The sequence below is a fragment of the Babesia bigemina genome (assembly GCF_000981445.1).
Source record: "Babesia bigemina genome assembly Bbig001, chromosome : I".
NCBI classification, from domain to species: domain Eukaryota; phylum Apicomplexa; class Aconoidasida; order Piroplasmida; family Babesiidae; genus Babesia; species Babesia bigemina.
The window spans coordinates 1,698,122-1,713,618 of NC_027216.1; the positions used below are offsets into that span (position 1 = coordinate 1,698,122).

Consider the following 15,497-nt stretch of genomic DNA (forward strand, 5'->3'; position numbering starts at 1 on the left):
ATTGGAAGTCGGAAGTGCGATGAATGCCTAGCTCCTAGGGGATTCCGTCGGCCTTAAGATTACTTCTGGAAGACACGGCACGTACAGGTCATTAGGTAAAAAGCAGCACGTTTTTTAACGATCTCATTATGTATTTACGCAGGAAACATGGAGAAAACAAGTATTATGAATAGTGGTATGATGTGAGTGATTTCACCAGTTCCGTTCCTGTCCGCCGTAGGCTGATGCGGGTCATACCTCTGACGCCGGATGCTCACGTCTACAGTTTTTAGGCGATGGCAAGCAAGTTATGTGTCACGCAAAATCTGCGGCAATTAACGGCGCGATAATATTTACACCATTGGGGATACAGAATAGCACGTATATGCAGGATAGTTTCTATGATCAACGTTTGCATTGTTATACAATCTATACGTGTTAATAGAGCGCGCACGCAGCAACATCTCAGTGTTTCCGTGTTTGATGTTTCACTGATTTTTGCTAAGGAGCACTAATCGCTTCTACAGCGGAAAATGTTTCAGGTATGAGCATAGTTGCTTACGAGTTGCTAGAATAACGTCGATCATGCACAGCCGTTGCAGGGTGCACCGCTGAAAAGTAACTCGCCATATTGCGACATGAATGCTATTCGACAGACGCTGACAACCATGTTCCATTTGATATGATTGCTTCAGTAGTGTGGACGAGGATTGCACACAACGTTGGCCGCGCCAACATCGCAAGATTACAAACGCTTCGGGGGTATTCTTATGATGGCTGTTCACTGGGGTAACTGAAGCAAAACCTGTTTCTTTTTATCTTTTTTGGCACTTTTCTTCGCAGCTTTTTTGGCAAGTTTTTTGGCAAGTTTTTTGGCATATTTTGGGGGCAGTTTTTTTCCAGAATTTTTCAATTTTTTTAATTGAGCTTTTTTCAAAGCTCTCTTCAACGCTTTTTTCGAATATTTTTTGAGACCTTTTTTCCCACCCTTGATGAGTTTGTCCACTTTCACAGATTCAGCATCAGTATCTACAGATGACAAACCGTCGAAATCCACAGAAGGCTCGTCGTCAAAGTCCATGGATGCCAGACCTTCGAAATCCACAGATGGATCGTCGTCAAAGTCCATGGATGCCAGATCTTCGAAGTCCACAAATGGCTCGTCGTCAAAGTCCATGGATGCCAGATCTTCGAAGTCCACAGATGGATCGTCGTCAAAGTCCATGGATGCCAAATCTTCGAAGTCCACAAATGGCTCGTCGTCTACATCTACTGGGATATCCAATCCATAAAACCCCCAGAATCCGGAGAAGGCGTAGAGTATGTTCAATACATTTTTATCCACAACTCGCAACAAGTTGAGGACATCTGAAGTGTTCAATGCGGCGCGGCCTGCTGGCTCCTTGTAACCCAATGCTTCCAATACGCTTCCCAAATGCTTATCTTCCATAGGATCTGTTTCTTTTGCAGTTGCATCTTTGCCTGCATCCCGCAAAGAACGTATGCCAGCGTATAACATTGGCGCAATACCGACGAGTACCACTGCACAAGCTTCCGGGTCTTTCGCGCATGAAGAATCCCACGTAGCACCTGAACTGTAAGCAAACGTGTAATTTTCGGGGATTTTGACCTCTTCCAAGAACTTTTCACATCCATCCACTACTTTACCTAAGCTTCTTGCGATATTCTCAGGCGTGATATTCCAGGCCTCTACGATGTTCTTGTAGTCGCTTTCTTTGACACCCATAGACACGGGATCGTGCATCTGCTGACTTTCACCCGTAGGCTTATTGAACCTCTCCACCAGGTTTTTGACAAAAGGCCGATCCATAAGCTCCGGTTGCTCCAAGAACTGCTGAGAAATATGTTTAACATTTTCGAGAGCTGGCACCTCCGTCAAACCAACAGGCTTGTCAGAAAGAAAGTTGTACAGTGCGGCACCCATAGCCTTCAAGTTTTTCGCGCCATCAGTTCCCTTCAATGCGATCAACCAGTCAATACCTTCCTTAAGGTTACGAGGAACCTCGGTCAACGAATTGTACACCATTTTGCGGAGATTAGTTACGTTGGACTACTTCTGTAAATGGGTTGAGCTCTTGTGTAGTTAGTAGCAGACGTGCATACGGCTGCGTATTAACGAAGTATAAGCAAAAAACTGGTACCGTGACCTTCTAAAGTATATGGACCAAATTGAAATTAACAAAACAGTTTATACAAGAAACAACTGTGTTTTAAATACGCGGTAACCGCTACGCTGCACTATCGCAGCCAACTCCACGCAAATAACGTGACATGCGGCACGCATAACGCGAGTCCAGAGGTAAACAAGATTCGGGCAAAACTGCACGTACTGTGCCTAGGGTTGTTAATAAAATTTGTAACTGTGTACAAATGTCTAGAATGTCGCGTTAGGTTTATAGTAGTGTCTTACAGAGCCGACGTCGTACCATGGTTATGACGTCCCACCACTTGCCGATGTCGTCCAGCGCATCTACCGTAAGAGCGCTTGCCTTTTAGCCACCCGAGAATAAGACGATTTATTACACATTACAACATCTGGAGTGCCGCCAGTCAGCTGTTGAAATGTATGGCGACCCAGGCTAACGGTGTGTTGTCATTGCGAGATGGAGCCTCTAGACCGACTTCCATCGGTTATGTGCGACAATGTGGTTGCTATACGCCAGTAGTACACTGGGAACGATTGCCCGCAACAAAATAGGTCCAGCGTTAAACGTGTAATTGGAACCACTTCCAATCCGCTGCGGAGAGGGTGTCTCGTGTGTTTTGCCAACTGCACGCATTAATGCGGTGTATAATACACTTCACTTCTATGCTGTACATTGCCTACTTAACGCGTCATTCTCCCCCTCAACCAAATTTTAATTAGACCTGTTAGACGCCTTGCGCCCTCCAGAGGACGATTTCTCACTATAGGGATACTACTGTATTCGGTACAACTACAAACGATATAACATCCACGTGTCACACATCACGTAAAGGTGGTGATATAACATGGAACGACGCATTCTGGCAGGAAGCCTCACATCCTGGGCCTAGTGGGATTGCACTCATTATTGAGCCAAGCGTTCTCGTACGGCTTTCGTCCCCTTCGAGCGTGGCTTCAATATTTCACATACCAATATTGTGCTGCCGCAAAGCTCACTACTGTGAGCGTTGCAAGTGCTTTATCTCATCAATCCCATCATTCTGTAAGCAATGTCTCTGAGTTGGGTGACGTATCGAAATTCACAGTTCTGATCTGCAGACGTGCCTCGCTACATTCTTGCAAAGTATCTGACGTAGTTCACTGTGCATATGTGGTCTCATTAAACGATTCCTATATGTCTTAACACAGGCGGCCTAGCGTGGTAAGCCAGTGGCCAGCTTAATGCTTAACCACCTTCGTGGAGTTGCTTGAGTAGACCGAGCGTTCCAAGATAAATACTTTTGTTACGTTCTAATGGCATTGCCGATCTTTCAAATTGTGAATAAGTAAGCTAACCACTGTACCCCAACCCAACCATTCGGTCACTGCGAAAGACAGAGCGAAATTAGGGCGGTATATGATAACGCGCCACCCTAATAACTGCGGTTGCTAGAAACCACACGTCTTATAAGCGACTTATATAACACCAAACAGTGTTGCGTGCTACTACCGGAATGATCGCATTCTAACCGACGGGGACACTCACGGCAGTAGACCACCCACCAAAAAACCAACACGAACTATGACAATTAAAGTGGCTAATTGCCAAACGAGTCACCGAGTTTTATCTACTCATTCCTTGGCGTAGTAGTTCTCAACCTGGATGGTAGAGAGGGTGACACCTTTGAGAGTGACGCACCGGCACTCCAACGGCGGCGTCTGGCGCAGCGTTTCCCCCCGCCCTACCAGTTTGCTCTTGAATGCTAGCGTCACAAAGTGATTAGTGCGCGATGCTTCCAACGACTTGCTGAGATTGTTTACTTTTTTCACTATGCCGTCAACAAAGACATTGTTAAAGCAATTGGGTGGGTCCAGGACGTACGGTACTGGGCAGTAGAATGCGGCTTCCTTAGCGGCTTGAAGGTCTATCTTGCAACCAATTTCTCTTCCGTCAGCGTCGTAGAGTTTGGGTGTTTCGGGCTTGAACAACTCATCTGACGCATATGTGACTCCGCAGCCTTGCATGTACGGGTCAGTGGTCTCGACGTTCACCACAACGACGTGCCAATTGTGTTCGTCTGACAATTTGGTATTCTGTAAATGGGCGTCTCCAGATGCGCCTGACGTGGAACCTTCACCATTTACGCTTGATAAACTCGACTGATCAGGTGCCTTACCGCAGACGAAAGCCAACGGTACGCGTTTAGTATTAGTTGGGTCTTTGGAGATTATCACAGCGTTTCTACGCGACGTTATCTTTAGTGTTTGATACACGGCTCCTTCCAAATATTTACGGAAAACGGCTTGCAATCCACCTTTTGCACTGACCATCACGGCCTCGCGTGATGTCCTAATAAGCTTGCTCCCGTGGAACGTATGATGGATACTATAATGAAATTCATCGACTTGAGTTGGGAGCCATGTCACCAAATTTATTTCATTATTGACAGGGTTAGCAACGTCGTAATCAAGTTTACAACGCAATAACAACGTTGTTCCCACGTCAAGTTCGACGGAATGCATGCGTGGTTTATGCAGATCAACCATCATTGATGAATTGGATTCTTCTGTTAACAGTACGACCTTCTGCCAAGGCAGCGATAGGTATGGGAGCAACGTATCAGACCGAGTTCTACGGTTTACTTCGTACGCATGTGTTACTTCATTATTGGATCCTAACACAAGCCTCGAGGATTCGTATCCGCGTTTATCCACGCACATACACGCGTAACTAATTGGGACATCGCTCCTGAAAAGAAATTGTAAATCTTGAAATCCTCGAATGGAGTAAGCCGATGTCTTACGAATGAATCCAGGGTACGGTACAACACTATTCGATTGTAGATCGTACATCACGGAGTCACAGTTGTTAGGCAACAGTTCCTCATCAGGTCCACAGTATATGCCAGCCTTCCATGCGTCCTTAGTCACTTGTAATGAACACTCGTATATATTCCCTATACCACTTCCCATCAATTTAATTGAGCAATACTTCCTGCTAGTTTCTGGATCAAAGACACCCCTTTGCATTCGGTCACAGCCACGCAATATGTATCGATGATTACACGCAAAGGATACAACAACAGGCGCAAAAATCTTATCCAAATTATTCGGGTTCGTAGATGCCAATTTCCAATAATAGCAGAAAGAATTTGTGCCATATTTTAATGCAAGAGGTTTGTTTGGATTGTAAATCAGTTTGATCACACCACGTGACATTTGGGAAAGATCCAGCTCAATAGCATCGCCAGCCAAGACCTCTTTGTAAAATCTTTCGTTGTAACTCTCGAAGTCATACGGTTTTATGAGTTGCCGCAGGGTAGTTAGGTCCTTCGGCAGGAATTCCGATTCGTATTCATAGGCGGATGGCAGTTGAGAGAATGGCACATTCGAGACATCTTCGGAGATATCTCCGTCGGAATCAACGTCAATCGAAACCGAGTTCACAGGCTGCGTTGGAATCTTTATAGTCAAGGTGCTACCAGGATGAAGTACCGCCGAACACCACGGGCCACGGATTGGTCGTAATCGGTTTCGGAAGATCATGCTGGCAATGTCACAGACATGGTCGGTTTTTGAACGCATTTCAATCCTGGCCTTCAGCCTACTTGTTTGAGGATCTATACACCTACATTCACCATAGAATGGTCGTACTGCCAATTTATCAAAATATTGCGCTACAACCCAAGGCCTATGGTGCACAAATTTCCAATAAAAGCGTGGATGAGGGGGCACCACAACGCCACCATCCCCGTCTAAGAGTGAAATCATACAATCATGTGGTTCAATTTGGCCTTCGCATAAGAAACCGATTCGTGATACCGATAGAGGGTCCACCACACATGACGGCGTGCCTGTGACTCGATCCACACTCACCTCCATATCCGGATCGAAGAGTGGTGAAGGGCGCGTACCACAGCCTACAAGAGGTGATTGCGAACGTCCTCTATGCAGGTAAAATACGCCAACACCATTTCCCATCGTTTTTAGTATCTCAACCATTGGCGTGGATGAGCTCCACGGAAGGATTCTTACCTTGTCATAGCCTTTAAGATCGTGAAGGTGACGCTGCATCGTATCGTTCAATACCCAATCTCTTGGAGCGCAAATGAATATGAGGCGGCGTTGGGTGATGACAAATAACTCATGCCTTTGTAGATCGAAATGTAGAGTACTTATTGTACGTTTGGTTTCTAGCCTGATGAATGGTTTCACGGTTTCAGATCGCACCACTTCCGAAATAGGAACTGTAAGTAACTTGCCGTTTTCACTCACGTACGTTTGGAGACGAGTTTCTTCACTTGATTGTGGTTGAGGATGCCATACATATTCGATGTCGTTGGCTTCTCTGGGACATATTGCCGTTCCGCTGTCGATGATATCTAGATCTTCATGACACGTGATTAATGCTGCCCGTCTCAGCATATCATGCGGGATGTGGAAGTGACAAGGGGCTGCGTCGACTAAACTAACAAACTGAACCACTAATCCAGAAATCGCCCACACGGACATCGTGATGCTAAATTTTGCCATAACTTCTTATTCACATCATAGGATTGACAATCACTATACTGAATAAATATTGATTTTAATCAACATGCATTGTATGTTTATATGAAAACAGTAAATATTTTGACACTTTATTCTTTGTATTATGAAAGTTCATCGGTACCCCATCGCTGCAGGTAGCTGAAAAAAAAACGACCAAATTTTCATACGTAGACACTACAGAAATAGCCAATACACCAGTCAATTATATATATATCATTTGAATCACGTGATAAAATTTGCGACAATCATAGTTCTTATGAGGACGCTATCGATTGTCCCCAGCGGCATCACTCTGGTGTCTTACGATGGCTATACCCCTATTAATCGGAGCAGCACGGTACGCGGACGATAACAATATGTATCATCGAGATGTACACAACTGACAATTATTTTTATGTTCAACGGCAGTTGACAAGAGTACGTAGTACGAGGATCTGGTAAAGGAATTGAAGCGGTGCTCATTAGACGAACTGACGATTTCCCAGGCGACTAATTAAGAAAATTTGAGCCATTCGAACGTTGACAAAGCTACCAGTTGTGTAAATTCGGATACCTGTTATGATATATTGAGCAGACGGCAAACGCTACGAATCTTTAAATGACCCCGTGCCAGTGAAGGATGAATTCCCAGATGAACAATGGCGTTCGGCAACATCACTATTTAAAATCGGCAACCAACGACGATGAAGTCTACAATAAACGCTTAAAAGTGAGTTAAAGTCAAATGCATTGAGGTAAACAAATGAAAAAAAAGAACGGCATCACATTGCAATTGTTCGAGCGTCATAGAGAATGCATTTTTTAAACTCCGACATAATTAATTTCATGTCGGAGTATTTCCATACATACTCTGCAGTCGGATATTACAGACCTAAGGGCCGACAGCGCTCCATAATCCGGTATTTGCGGGTAGTTCGAGAACTTTTCAGTTTTGACGTTACCGGATAAGGCATCACGGTTAGAGGTTTCAGTAATACACGTTTAACGCATTCATTATATGCTTGCGTCTGCTATTTCATGAATCTCGGTGGATTTGTCCAAATCACTCAATATGTCAGCTAATTCCCTCTTACTGTTTTTCTTCCAGTGATCCAAGTTGTCTTGCGAATTCTTTTGCAGGAAACGAGTAAGATAGCTGTTACTGTCGATAAAGATTAGCTCGTTGATCAAAGGTGTGGTGAATCCTTGGAAGAATCCCAGTTGTGAGTCGGGGATGTCCGCCGACCTCGTCCTGTCGAAGAATAGCAGCAGTGGAATTGATAACAATCTTTCTTCGTCACCTTGCATGTGGAATTCGTCAAACAGAGACTTAGTCCATGGCAGATGTTCACACCAGGGCAGGAAGTTGTGGCCGATATCGGCTGTCTTGACACATAGTACCATAAGCAGCCAGAGGTCCTCCGGGTTGTTCTTGTAATCAAAAGCACCGCTGACCCTCCTGTCCCTGACGTTGTTAATATGGGTGAAATGCGACATCATATCGGTGGCCAATACCAGCTGAATGATCCTCTTCCTGATCAATTCCCAGTCCGTCTGCGAGAAAAGGTCGAAAAACGTTTCTTGCGACCTGATGATGTGGCAGACCAGCGACGCGTGGTAGTTTTCCAAGATGCTCGCGTCATTGTAGATGAGCGCCAGTGGGCTTTCTGTCGACCGTAGGAAAGCATTGGTTTTTCCTGCAAGATCATTAAGCGCTCCGGAAATTTACTCACCTGGATGACCCGCATCATGTCCAATAGCAGCAATAAGATATGCGAACTCCTCAATGGGTGTCAGGCATTCCTTCAACCCCAGCGCCTTGGTGAGAACTGCCGTCATGTGGGCAACGCATGCTCCATGTAGTGCATTGTGGTAGGGATTCGGTAGGTACACGTCTTGTATCATCGTGAGCACGGGTGACAGTAACTTATTGAATTCGGGGTGTATCCGATCACCTACTGGACTGATGAGCGCGTGTCCAACACATACAATAGGCCCCATTTGCGTAACGGTTTTAAAATTTGAGAGGGCCAGAATATCCACATTCCAGTTATTTCCAAGTTGGGAGAGTACCTTTTCGTACTCCTCTTGGCTATCGTAATTGATTTTGACGTTTCGTCTGCTGTCTCCGATGACCCACCCTTTTCGTGGTCTCGGCGACTGCACAAGTTCTTGGCTTGCATCGTCCTCTTTGATTACGTTCTCAGTGTACGTCGGAGCCAAGGTGTCTTCCTCGTACGCTGTGTCACGATGCACACAGCTGCAGAACAATGTGTGAAAGAAGTTGGTGGCCAAACTTTTGCCATTGGATTTCGAGGCTTTGTTGGACGTTTGCGAGGGGTTCCATGCTGATTCCAATTCTCCTCTATTGATCTTTTGCTCATATATCGCACGTTTCACTTCCTTGAATGCGTTCGTAACGGACTCGTCGGCCCTGTGATCCAGGAGGAATCGCTCGATTGCGAGGAGCGAGCACATGAGATCTTTCGTCATCGTGGCTCGTGAAGCAGCGTTTCCCTGTGTTGCAAAGATATTAACTAAGCGATATAAACGTTTGGCCTGTTAAAACGCAAGGTCGCATTAGTTCGGCTGGGCATCCTCGAATTTCCGTCCGGTCATCGTAAGTGTTTCAACAACCTATGCCTATGCCCCGCCATTGGCAACACACCCACTGCATTAGCAGTTGACACAAAGGCCACAAAAACGACTCGAATACCGACTCTTCATTTAACGCAGCAACGCGTTCCGGGATGCGGTGGAAGTAGGGGTAGGGAGCCTTTTGCAGGCATACGGCGCACACATTCGCAATTTGGTATGTCTGAGGTATTAAATGCGTTGCGACCTTTATACTTTTGTGCGGTGCTAGTTATTTCTGTGCTCGTCGAGGGTCTCCTTGAAGTTGGCGCCGTTTGTGAATCGTTGCGCCTCGTGCTTGAGAAACCTGAAATCATTGTTTACACATGTGTGAGCCTTACCTAAAGCAATTTACGTGTGGGTATTTTCTCATTACAACGTGTAGCATAGCCTTCGCTCGGAGATCTCCCAGGTATGCGTACCGGTGGAACAGTTCGTCAGCCAGGTACTGCGCGCTTTTGAATGCAATCAGTCGCAACGGTTACCTGTTGCGGGTCCATAAGCGGTATCCTGTCCCGATATCGTGGCTTCCATTCGTAAGGAAAAAGCGCCATTTGACGTGCCACTCGTATGGCCTTGAAGATTTGTCTCTGCTGCTGCCTCGTTGCGAAGGTCAACCTTCGCGGCAGTATTTGCCCATTCTCCGCCACGAAGTTGTGTAGCACGTGTAGGTCTGTCAAAGCGTTAATACACTTTGTAGCGGCCCGACCTCTGAACGAGAATGGTCGTCTATTGTTCTGTAAAACCAGGCGGCGGTCGACGTCTGGGTCCCAGAAGCGATCGTTTAGGTTACTAGCCAGCGGTTCCGACGCCTGCACTTATTTGCTCTAATATTGACTTCGCCACAGCTCGAGGTTGTGGCCGTCTGCGTTGCCGCAGTCGACGTACCTCCTTAGGCTCGCTTTCGTTCGCGTAAGGGTCGCCAAACTTGTCGAAACTTTCAGCGGCGTCTCTTATCATTTTCCGTTGTTTACGCACCTCCGCAGCGCTGATGAGTCTGCAGCAGAATCTCACTGTCGCTGCGTTTCCCGGCTCACCTGGCAAGGTCGTTGAACTCCGCTGCCACTTGCAACTTTAACCCATCCAGACGTTTGAATGGATCCCAGTAGGGATCGATGTACTCGTTTCTTTGGTCGAGTTTGGGCATCAGCTGTTGCATCATGACCTATGGTAAGGCTTGCACTAACGTGTTGGCACGGATTGGCCCTCTTGAATATTGCTCTAGTGATTTCACGCTCCTTGCGCGTGAATTCAAGCACTTCTGGTGAGTCTCGCGTCTCGTCTGTGTAACCATCGGCTTCAGCTCGCCTGCGATATATATCTGACATGCACTCCTGGTAGAGCGCGTCGTACGAGCCCTCCTCACTAATCTGCATAAGGTGACTTTACACCATGGCATCACATACCTTGTGTTGCTGCGTGGGTTTGGCCTTGGCAAAGATCTCCTCGAAGCTCATGTCCGACGTCGGCGGATTTTTAGACGGCTGCGTGGAGCCTGGTCGTGCCGACGCGGCGCAAAATCTTCGAATAAGTGCCGCATAAGGCCTTATGTCGCACAGTGGTGCCATTTATTTGCGATTATTTTGATATCTCACCGATGTGATTCGGGAAATGAACGCGGTTACTTCCAGGTCCGCCCTCCCTGGTGACCCATTTTACCACATTCATAAATCCGTGTATGTGGAACGTTGTTAGCGTGCTGTGATTTGGTGTTATGTGTCATCTGATTAGCGAGCTGCTACACCTGGGAGGGGGCTAACGCCCTGAAGCAATGAAAAAGGCATGTGCGCCGGCAAAAACAGGCCAAAGTGGTCATAATAACGTCACACATATCATGTGTTACGTTCGCTTATAAAAGAATGTGTAGACCGCGAATTTCGTAACGAGGTCGTTGGTGGCTCGTGATGCCGCTTCACATACATGGTTTGTGCTTATTGCGTCAAGTGACTATTGATACCAATGACACATTATCATGCGCTTGTCGGGGGCTTTGCAGGTAAGATTCCTCTGCTAATGTGACAGCCCGCTTCACGACATACCGGCGCACGACGCGCCCCTGATTGAGCGGTACACATTGCGTCATTTTATAAGTATATGCACAATGAAGCGTCCATATGGGCATTCGTGCCACGTGTTGCCATTTTAGTGTCCTGTGACGCCAACGCATGGCGTGACACACCCTGGGTTACGGTATTGCAGAGTTGGTCAGGTGCTGCGCTCGGCACGGATGGCTAGCTGTTTTTTCCGTTCCACGGCATCGGTGGCTGTTGCCTCCAAACAGTAGGCTGCAAATGTGGGATACAAAATTTCGGCGGATATCATCCACAAGTTTTTTTGTAGACAAAGTTTATTGCGCTGTTCTTCTATAACATTTTCCATGTGCCGTCTCGGTGTGTTAAATGGTGACTACCTACGGCTTTCGTGTTGTTATAGATGGTGAGGGCCTTGGTGGCCATCAATTAAGATGCGACTCTCCGCGAGCGGAAGCGGGGATTTCGCCTTTTTGGCCTCCGCCTACAGCGACAAGTCGTCTTCCTCGAAGGTGGTTGCATCTCGCTTGAGGAGTGTTTTGACGCCGTGCAAGGATGCGACGGCGCTGGAGGGCCTTTTGGATTACTTCGGCCCCTATGTTATCGATAACACGCTGAGAGGCCTGCTGTCTAGGATCAACAACTCTCAAAAATCGCACCGGGATTCGATTCTGAATGTTACGTGGTTGGCCGATTCGGGTGTTGCGCCTGAACACGCGTCTCAAGGTTCGTTGACTTCAGTTGATGATCTCGGAATTTCTGACGCCAGCCCGCCGGGCGAAGATGAAACCTTTGCATCACAGTCGGTTTTGTCGGATGACTCTGACGAGCCCATTGTGCCTGCATTGGACCGTAGTGTGGATAGGGTTGTCCTGGTGGAGCCGGGCGTTGTCCCTCGTCGCGCACTGAGTCGTTTTCAAAGCGAGTTCCTGCTCGAGCAGCTGAATCCGGTGCTGCTTCGGAGTTACAGGGGCGCAAACAGAGTGGCTCGTGGCAATGACTCACGTGGCGATTACACTACCAATTTCTTCTCCAAATATGGGTCGTTTGAGGGCGCCGTTGTTGTACATAGCAGCACGCGTGACAGTCGGTCGTCCAATAGCTTGGGATCGGCGCGGTCGGTTGCGTCAGGCATCGAGTTCCTGGGGCAGCTATGCACGCCCGAACTTTTCTCCCAGGTTTGCAGCGTGAAGGAGGGTGGCGCGTTGGTCGGCCGCTGCGAGGAGGACACGTTCTCCAACGATTCAATCATCGCGATGGCATCGTTGAACGATGACCTGAGCGACGAAGACCGAGCGCTATTCGCTCCCCTATGTAGAATGATACGTTACATGCTCTTTTTTGTGGTGGATTCGGCGAATCATGAGTTGCAGTGGCTACGCTCCTTCGATGCTGTTGTAACTGACGTTGTGACCGCACTAGACAGGGTGGTGTCCGACAGCGCAGGCATGTCGAAGACAATAAAGAATAAGTTACGGGAATACAATGCAGAGTATACTTCGACGGTGGCTGCGTACGATAAGGCGTTGGCTAAATTCCAAAAATTGGAAAAGGCGCTGGAAAGTAGTTGCGTTAGCCGCTCCTTCACAGGGGTCCCTGACCCTGCGTCATCCTTCTACTGCACTTTCGAAGCGTGCCACAGCCACGAGCCGACGTTTTTAGAGACCCGGAAAGCGCACTGGGGCACTGTGCGCGACCTGCTGAGCTCCCGTAAGGACTTCGTGCGCTACACCAATTACATCGAACAGATGTGCTTGACCCACAGCTTGCGCGATAACCTGATAAACGGCCGCGAGACATACATGCATGGTCTCACTAGCGTGTTGTCAATGTTCGCAAACCACTACCCGTGGGACGTTTTCGCGGTAGAGGCGCTGTGCGCGGAAAAAATCACCGGCGTCTCGTCGCGTCTGTTGGCCGGGGCGTTTACGAAATCGCGCTCTCTGGGCCTTTGCGAGGACACTTTGATCAAGGTGCCTTGTGATGGCACGGTAGAGTTGAGGTTCAGTCTGAACGTCGAGTCAGCCAGCATGAAGGACACCCTTCACTCGGTGGTGGTGGATTCTTTCGACAGCATGCGCACCTTGTCGAAGAAGTTATCGCAGCTTCACAGATCGCAGATGGAGCGTTTTTCTCGGTTCACTTCGCGCTATCCGCTGAAGTTGTGTGGTACCGATTTGGTAGCCATGTTCAAGTCGTACAACAAGTACCACAAACATTTGAGCACCCAATGGTTGTCGTTCTCTTCGACCGTAGGCGCGGTATTCCCCAAGCATGTGTCTAACTTAAGGAGAGCCAAGGAGCACTCACAGCCCGTTCTTGGCGAGTTCCTCGAGTTGAAAATGCCTTTGCGTCTGTTTGGCGCCATTCTGCACCACTTTCGTCTCATTTGCGATACAGCCATTGCGCATTCGTTGAAGGTTTGCTCTGAAGCTATGGTGGTTTGCGGATCATCACTGGAATGGCCTAGCGTCGTAACAGCGTTGGCTGCAAGCGGCAACATGGATGCACAGCAGCTACAGGAGGCTATAGAAGAGCTGCAGTCGGACGACTGCTGCACCACCGACGATCTCGATCAAACTACTTGTGGTGCTGAAGATGCTAAAACGGCCGTTAATCCGCCTATTAGCGGCAAAGAACGCGACGAGCCCGTGGTTGAATTGCAGGGTGAAATCGCGCCTTGCGAGAGCAGCATTGCCGCCAGCAAGCTGCTGTCGGTCAACGAGATGCTTGCTGAGGCTTTAGTCGACTACGAGGAGCCTAACTACGACTTTCGATTCAAATGCGGCGATGCGATACACGTGCTCATTGCCGGCAACACTCCGTTGTGGTTCGGGCATGCGTCTGCCGGGGTCAACCGGTGGTTCCCGGCTAAGTTCGTGCAGGTGCTGTGGGAGCGCGACGTGCCGTTGTTTCGGCGTGCCGATCTGGAGTGTGAGACCCACTTGGATGTCTATCGCGTCTACAAGGGAGAAGACAACCAAGCCGTTCGTCGTCAGGACACAGGCATAACTCTGACGTCGAAATCCACTCTTAAACAGGCGATGTTGCTGTCCAAGTTGGGTCTGGATGGCAAGGTTTTGCACGAGTTCAAGTGCGCGTTGTGTCGCAAGATCGTGCTGAGTGGCACTCTCTACCTGACCAAGACGCATTTGGGCTTCGTTTCGAACTTCAACGACGCGACGCTCTTCGGCATGCAAACCACGCTTACAGTTCCTCTGTGCGAAATCTTGGAGTGCGATTTGAATTCGCCTAGATCGATCTCCTTTTACGTTCGCATCCTGCTACGTAATGGCGATAGTCACATGTTCCACTCCGTGATCAACGCGCGCCGCATTCGTGACGTAATTCTGGAGACGATCCAGGAGAAGGACGTTGACGAACCGACTGCCCAATTTGCAGAGGATGCTGAGTGCTACTCGGAATCATTGAAGAGCATGTTTGGGGGCCTTGCGCCCCTATCCAAAAGCGCCCCTTCTACGCAGCTGGAAATGAGTCTGCAGGACTTCTTTGTCAAGACGATGCGGGACAATGTGACTCCGGGCAGCATAATCGCGGACACGCGTCTGTCACACAACGCGTTCGATTTCAGCGGTACGTTGGAACCGGTCGACTTTGACTGGCATGCTGGCGGCGTGCAGTTCCGTGAGCGGCGCGTTTGCTACAGCTTCAGGCTGAAAGAGACCAAATACACCGCCCTGCTGGTGCGCAATTCGTGCGGAAAGGCCCGGGAAGAGCTGAAGTACGCGCTAGTGAACAAGACTAAGCTCTTGTACGAGAGTGCCACCTACACTTCCGACATCCCGTACTCGAAGTACTTCTACACGCTCCTCCGCATCACGGCAACTGCTGTTTCGCCCACTTCCATCATCGTAAAGGCGGAGTACGACGTGAAATTCGTAAAAAGTACGATGTTCTCCTCGGTTATAAGCGCAGAGGCCTACGACCGCCTGGCCAACTCGGCAAAGCTGGTGCTGACGGCGGGGGACCAGTCACCAGTCAAGCTCGTATCCGCCTGTGACGAGGAGACCGCTGTCTCGCCGCGCAAGAGCGAATTCATCAACAACGGCATTCGTTCGCTGATGTGCATTTGCGTGCTCTTTCTGGGCATCTACACAAGTCTGCTCTCCGGCTGGAGGTGAGCCCTGCAGTGGTACCGTGCAACATTTTAAAAATTA

The 15,497-nt window shown here is 48.4% G+C and overlaps 5 protein-coding genes across 5 annotated transcripts; 1 reads left to right on the top strand and 4 right to left on the bottom strand.

The window, feature by feature from the left end:
- Nucleotides 1-760: 760 nt before the first annotated feature.
- BBBOND_0107650 (hypothetical protein) lies at nt 761-2,026 on the bottom strand (the record flags this gene model as incomplete). The annotated part of the gene is made up of 1 exon (XM_012911199.1): nt 761-2,026. One exon carries the CDS (start codon nt 2,024-2,026, stop codon nt 761-763), a length of 1,266 nt encoding a protein of 421 aa, XP_012766653.1.
- A 1,731-nt stretch (nt 2,027-3,757) lies between these two features.
- On the bottom strand, nt 3,758-6,658 carry BBBOND_0107660 (hypothetical protein; the record flags this gene model as incomplete). Its single annotated transcript, XM_012911200.1, has 1 exon — nt 3,758-6,658. The coding sequence occupies one exon, from the start codon at nt 6,656-6,658 to the stop codon at nt 3,758-3,760; it is 2,901 nt and encodes a 966-aa protein (XP_012766654.1).
- Nucleotides 6,659-7,669: 1,011 nt separating this feature from the next.
- Nucleotides 7,670-9,148, bottom strand: BBBOND_0107670 (3'5'-cyclic nucleotide phosphodiesterase, putative; the record flags this gene model as incomplete). Its single annotated transcript, XM_012911201.1, has 2 exons — nt 7,670-8,352; nt 8,389-9,148. 2 exons carry the CDS (start codon nt 9,146-9,148, stop codon nt 7,670-7,672), a joined length of 1,443 nt encoding a protein of 480 aa, XP_012766655.1.
- A 369-nt stretch (nt 9,149-9,517) lies between these two features.
- Nucleotides 9,518-10,857, bottom strand: BBBOND_0107680 (ribosomal protein S18, putative; the record flags this gene model as incomplete). Its single annotated transcript, XM_012911202.1, has 7 exons — nt 9,518-9,596; nt 9,631-9,737; nt 9,775-10,101; nt 10,178-10,286; nt 10,327-10,454; nt 10,477-10,659; nt 10,696-10,857. The coding sequence occupies 7 exons, from the start codon at nt 10,855-10,857 to the stop codon at nt 9,518-9,520; spliced, it is 1,095 nt and encodes a 364-aa protein (XP_012766656.1).
- Nucleotides 10,858-11,753: 896 nt separating this feature from the next.
- Nucleotides 11,754-15,461, top strand: BBBOND_0107690 (hypothetical protein, conserved; the record flags this gene model as incomplete). The annotated part of the gene is made up of 1 exon (XM_012911203.1): nt 11,754-15,461. The coding sequence occupies one exon, from the start codon at nt 11,754-11,756 to the stop codon at nt 15,459-15,461; it is 3,708 nt and encodes a 1,235-aa protein (XP_012766657.1).
- Between the last annotated feature and the right edge of the window lie 36 nt (nt 15,462-15,497).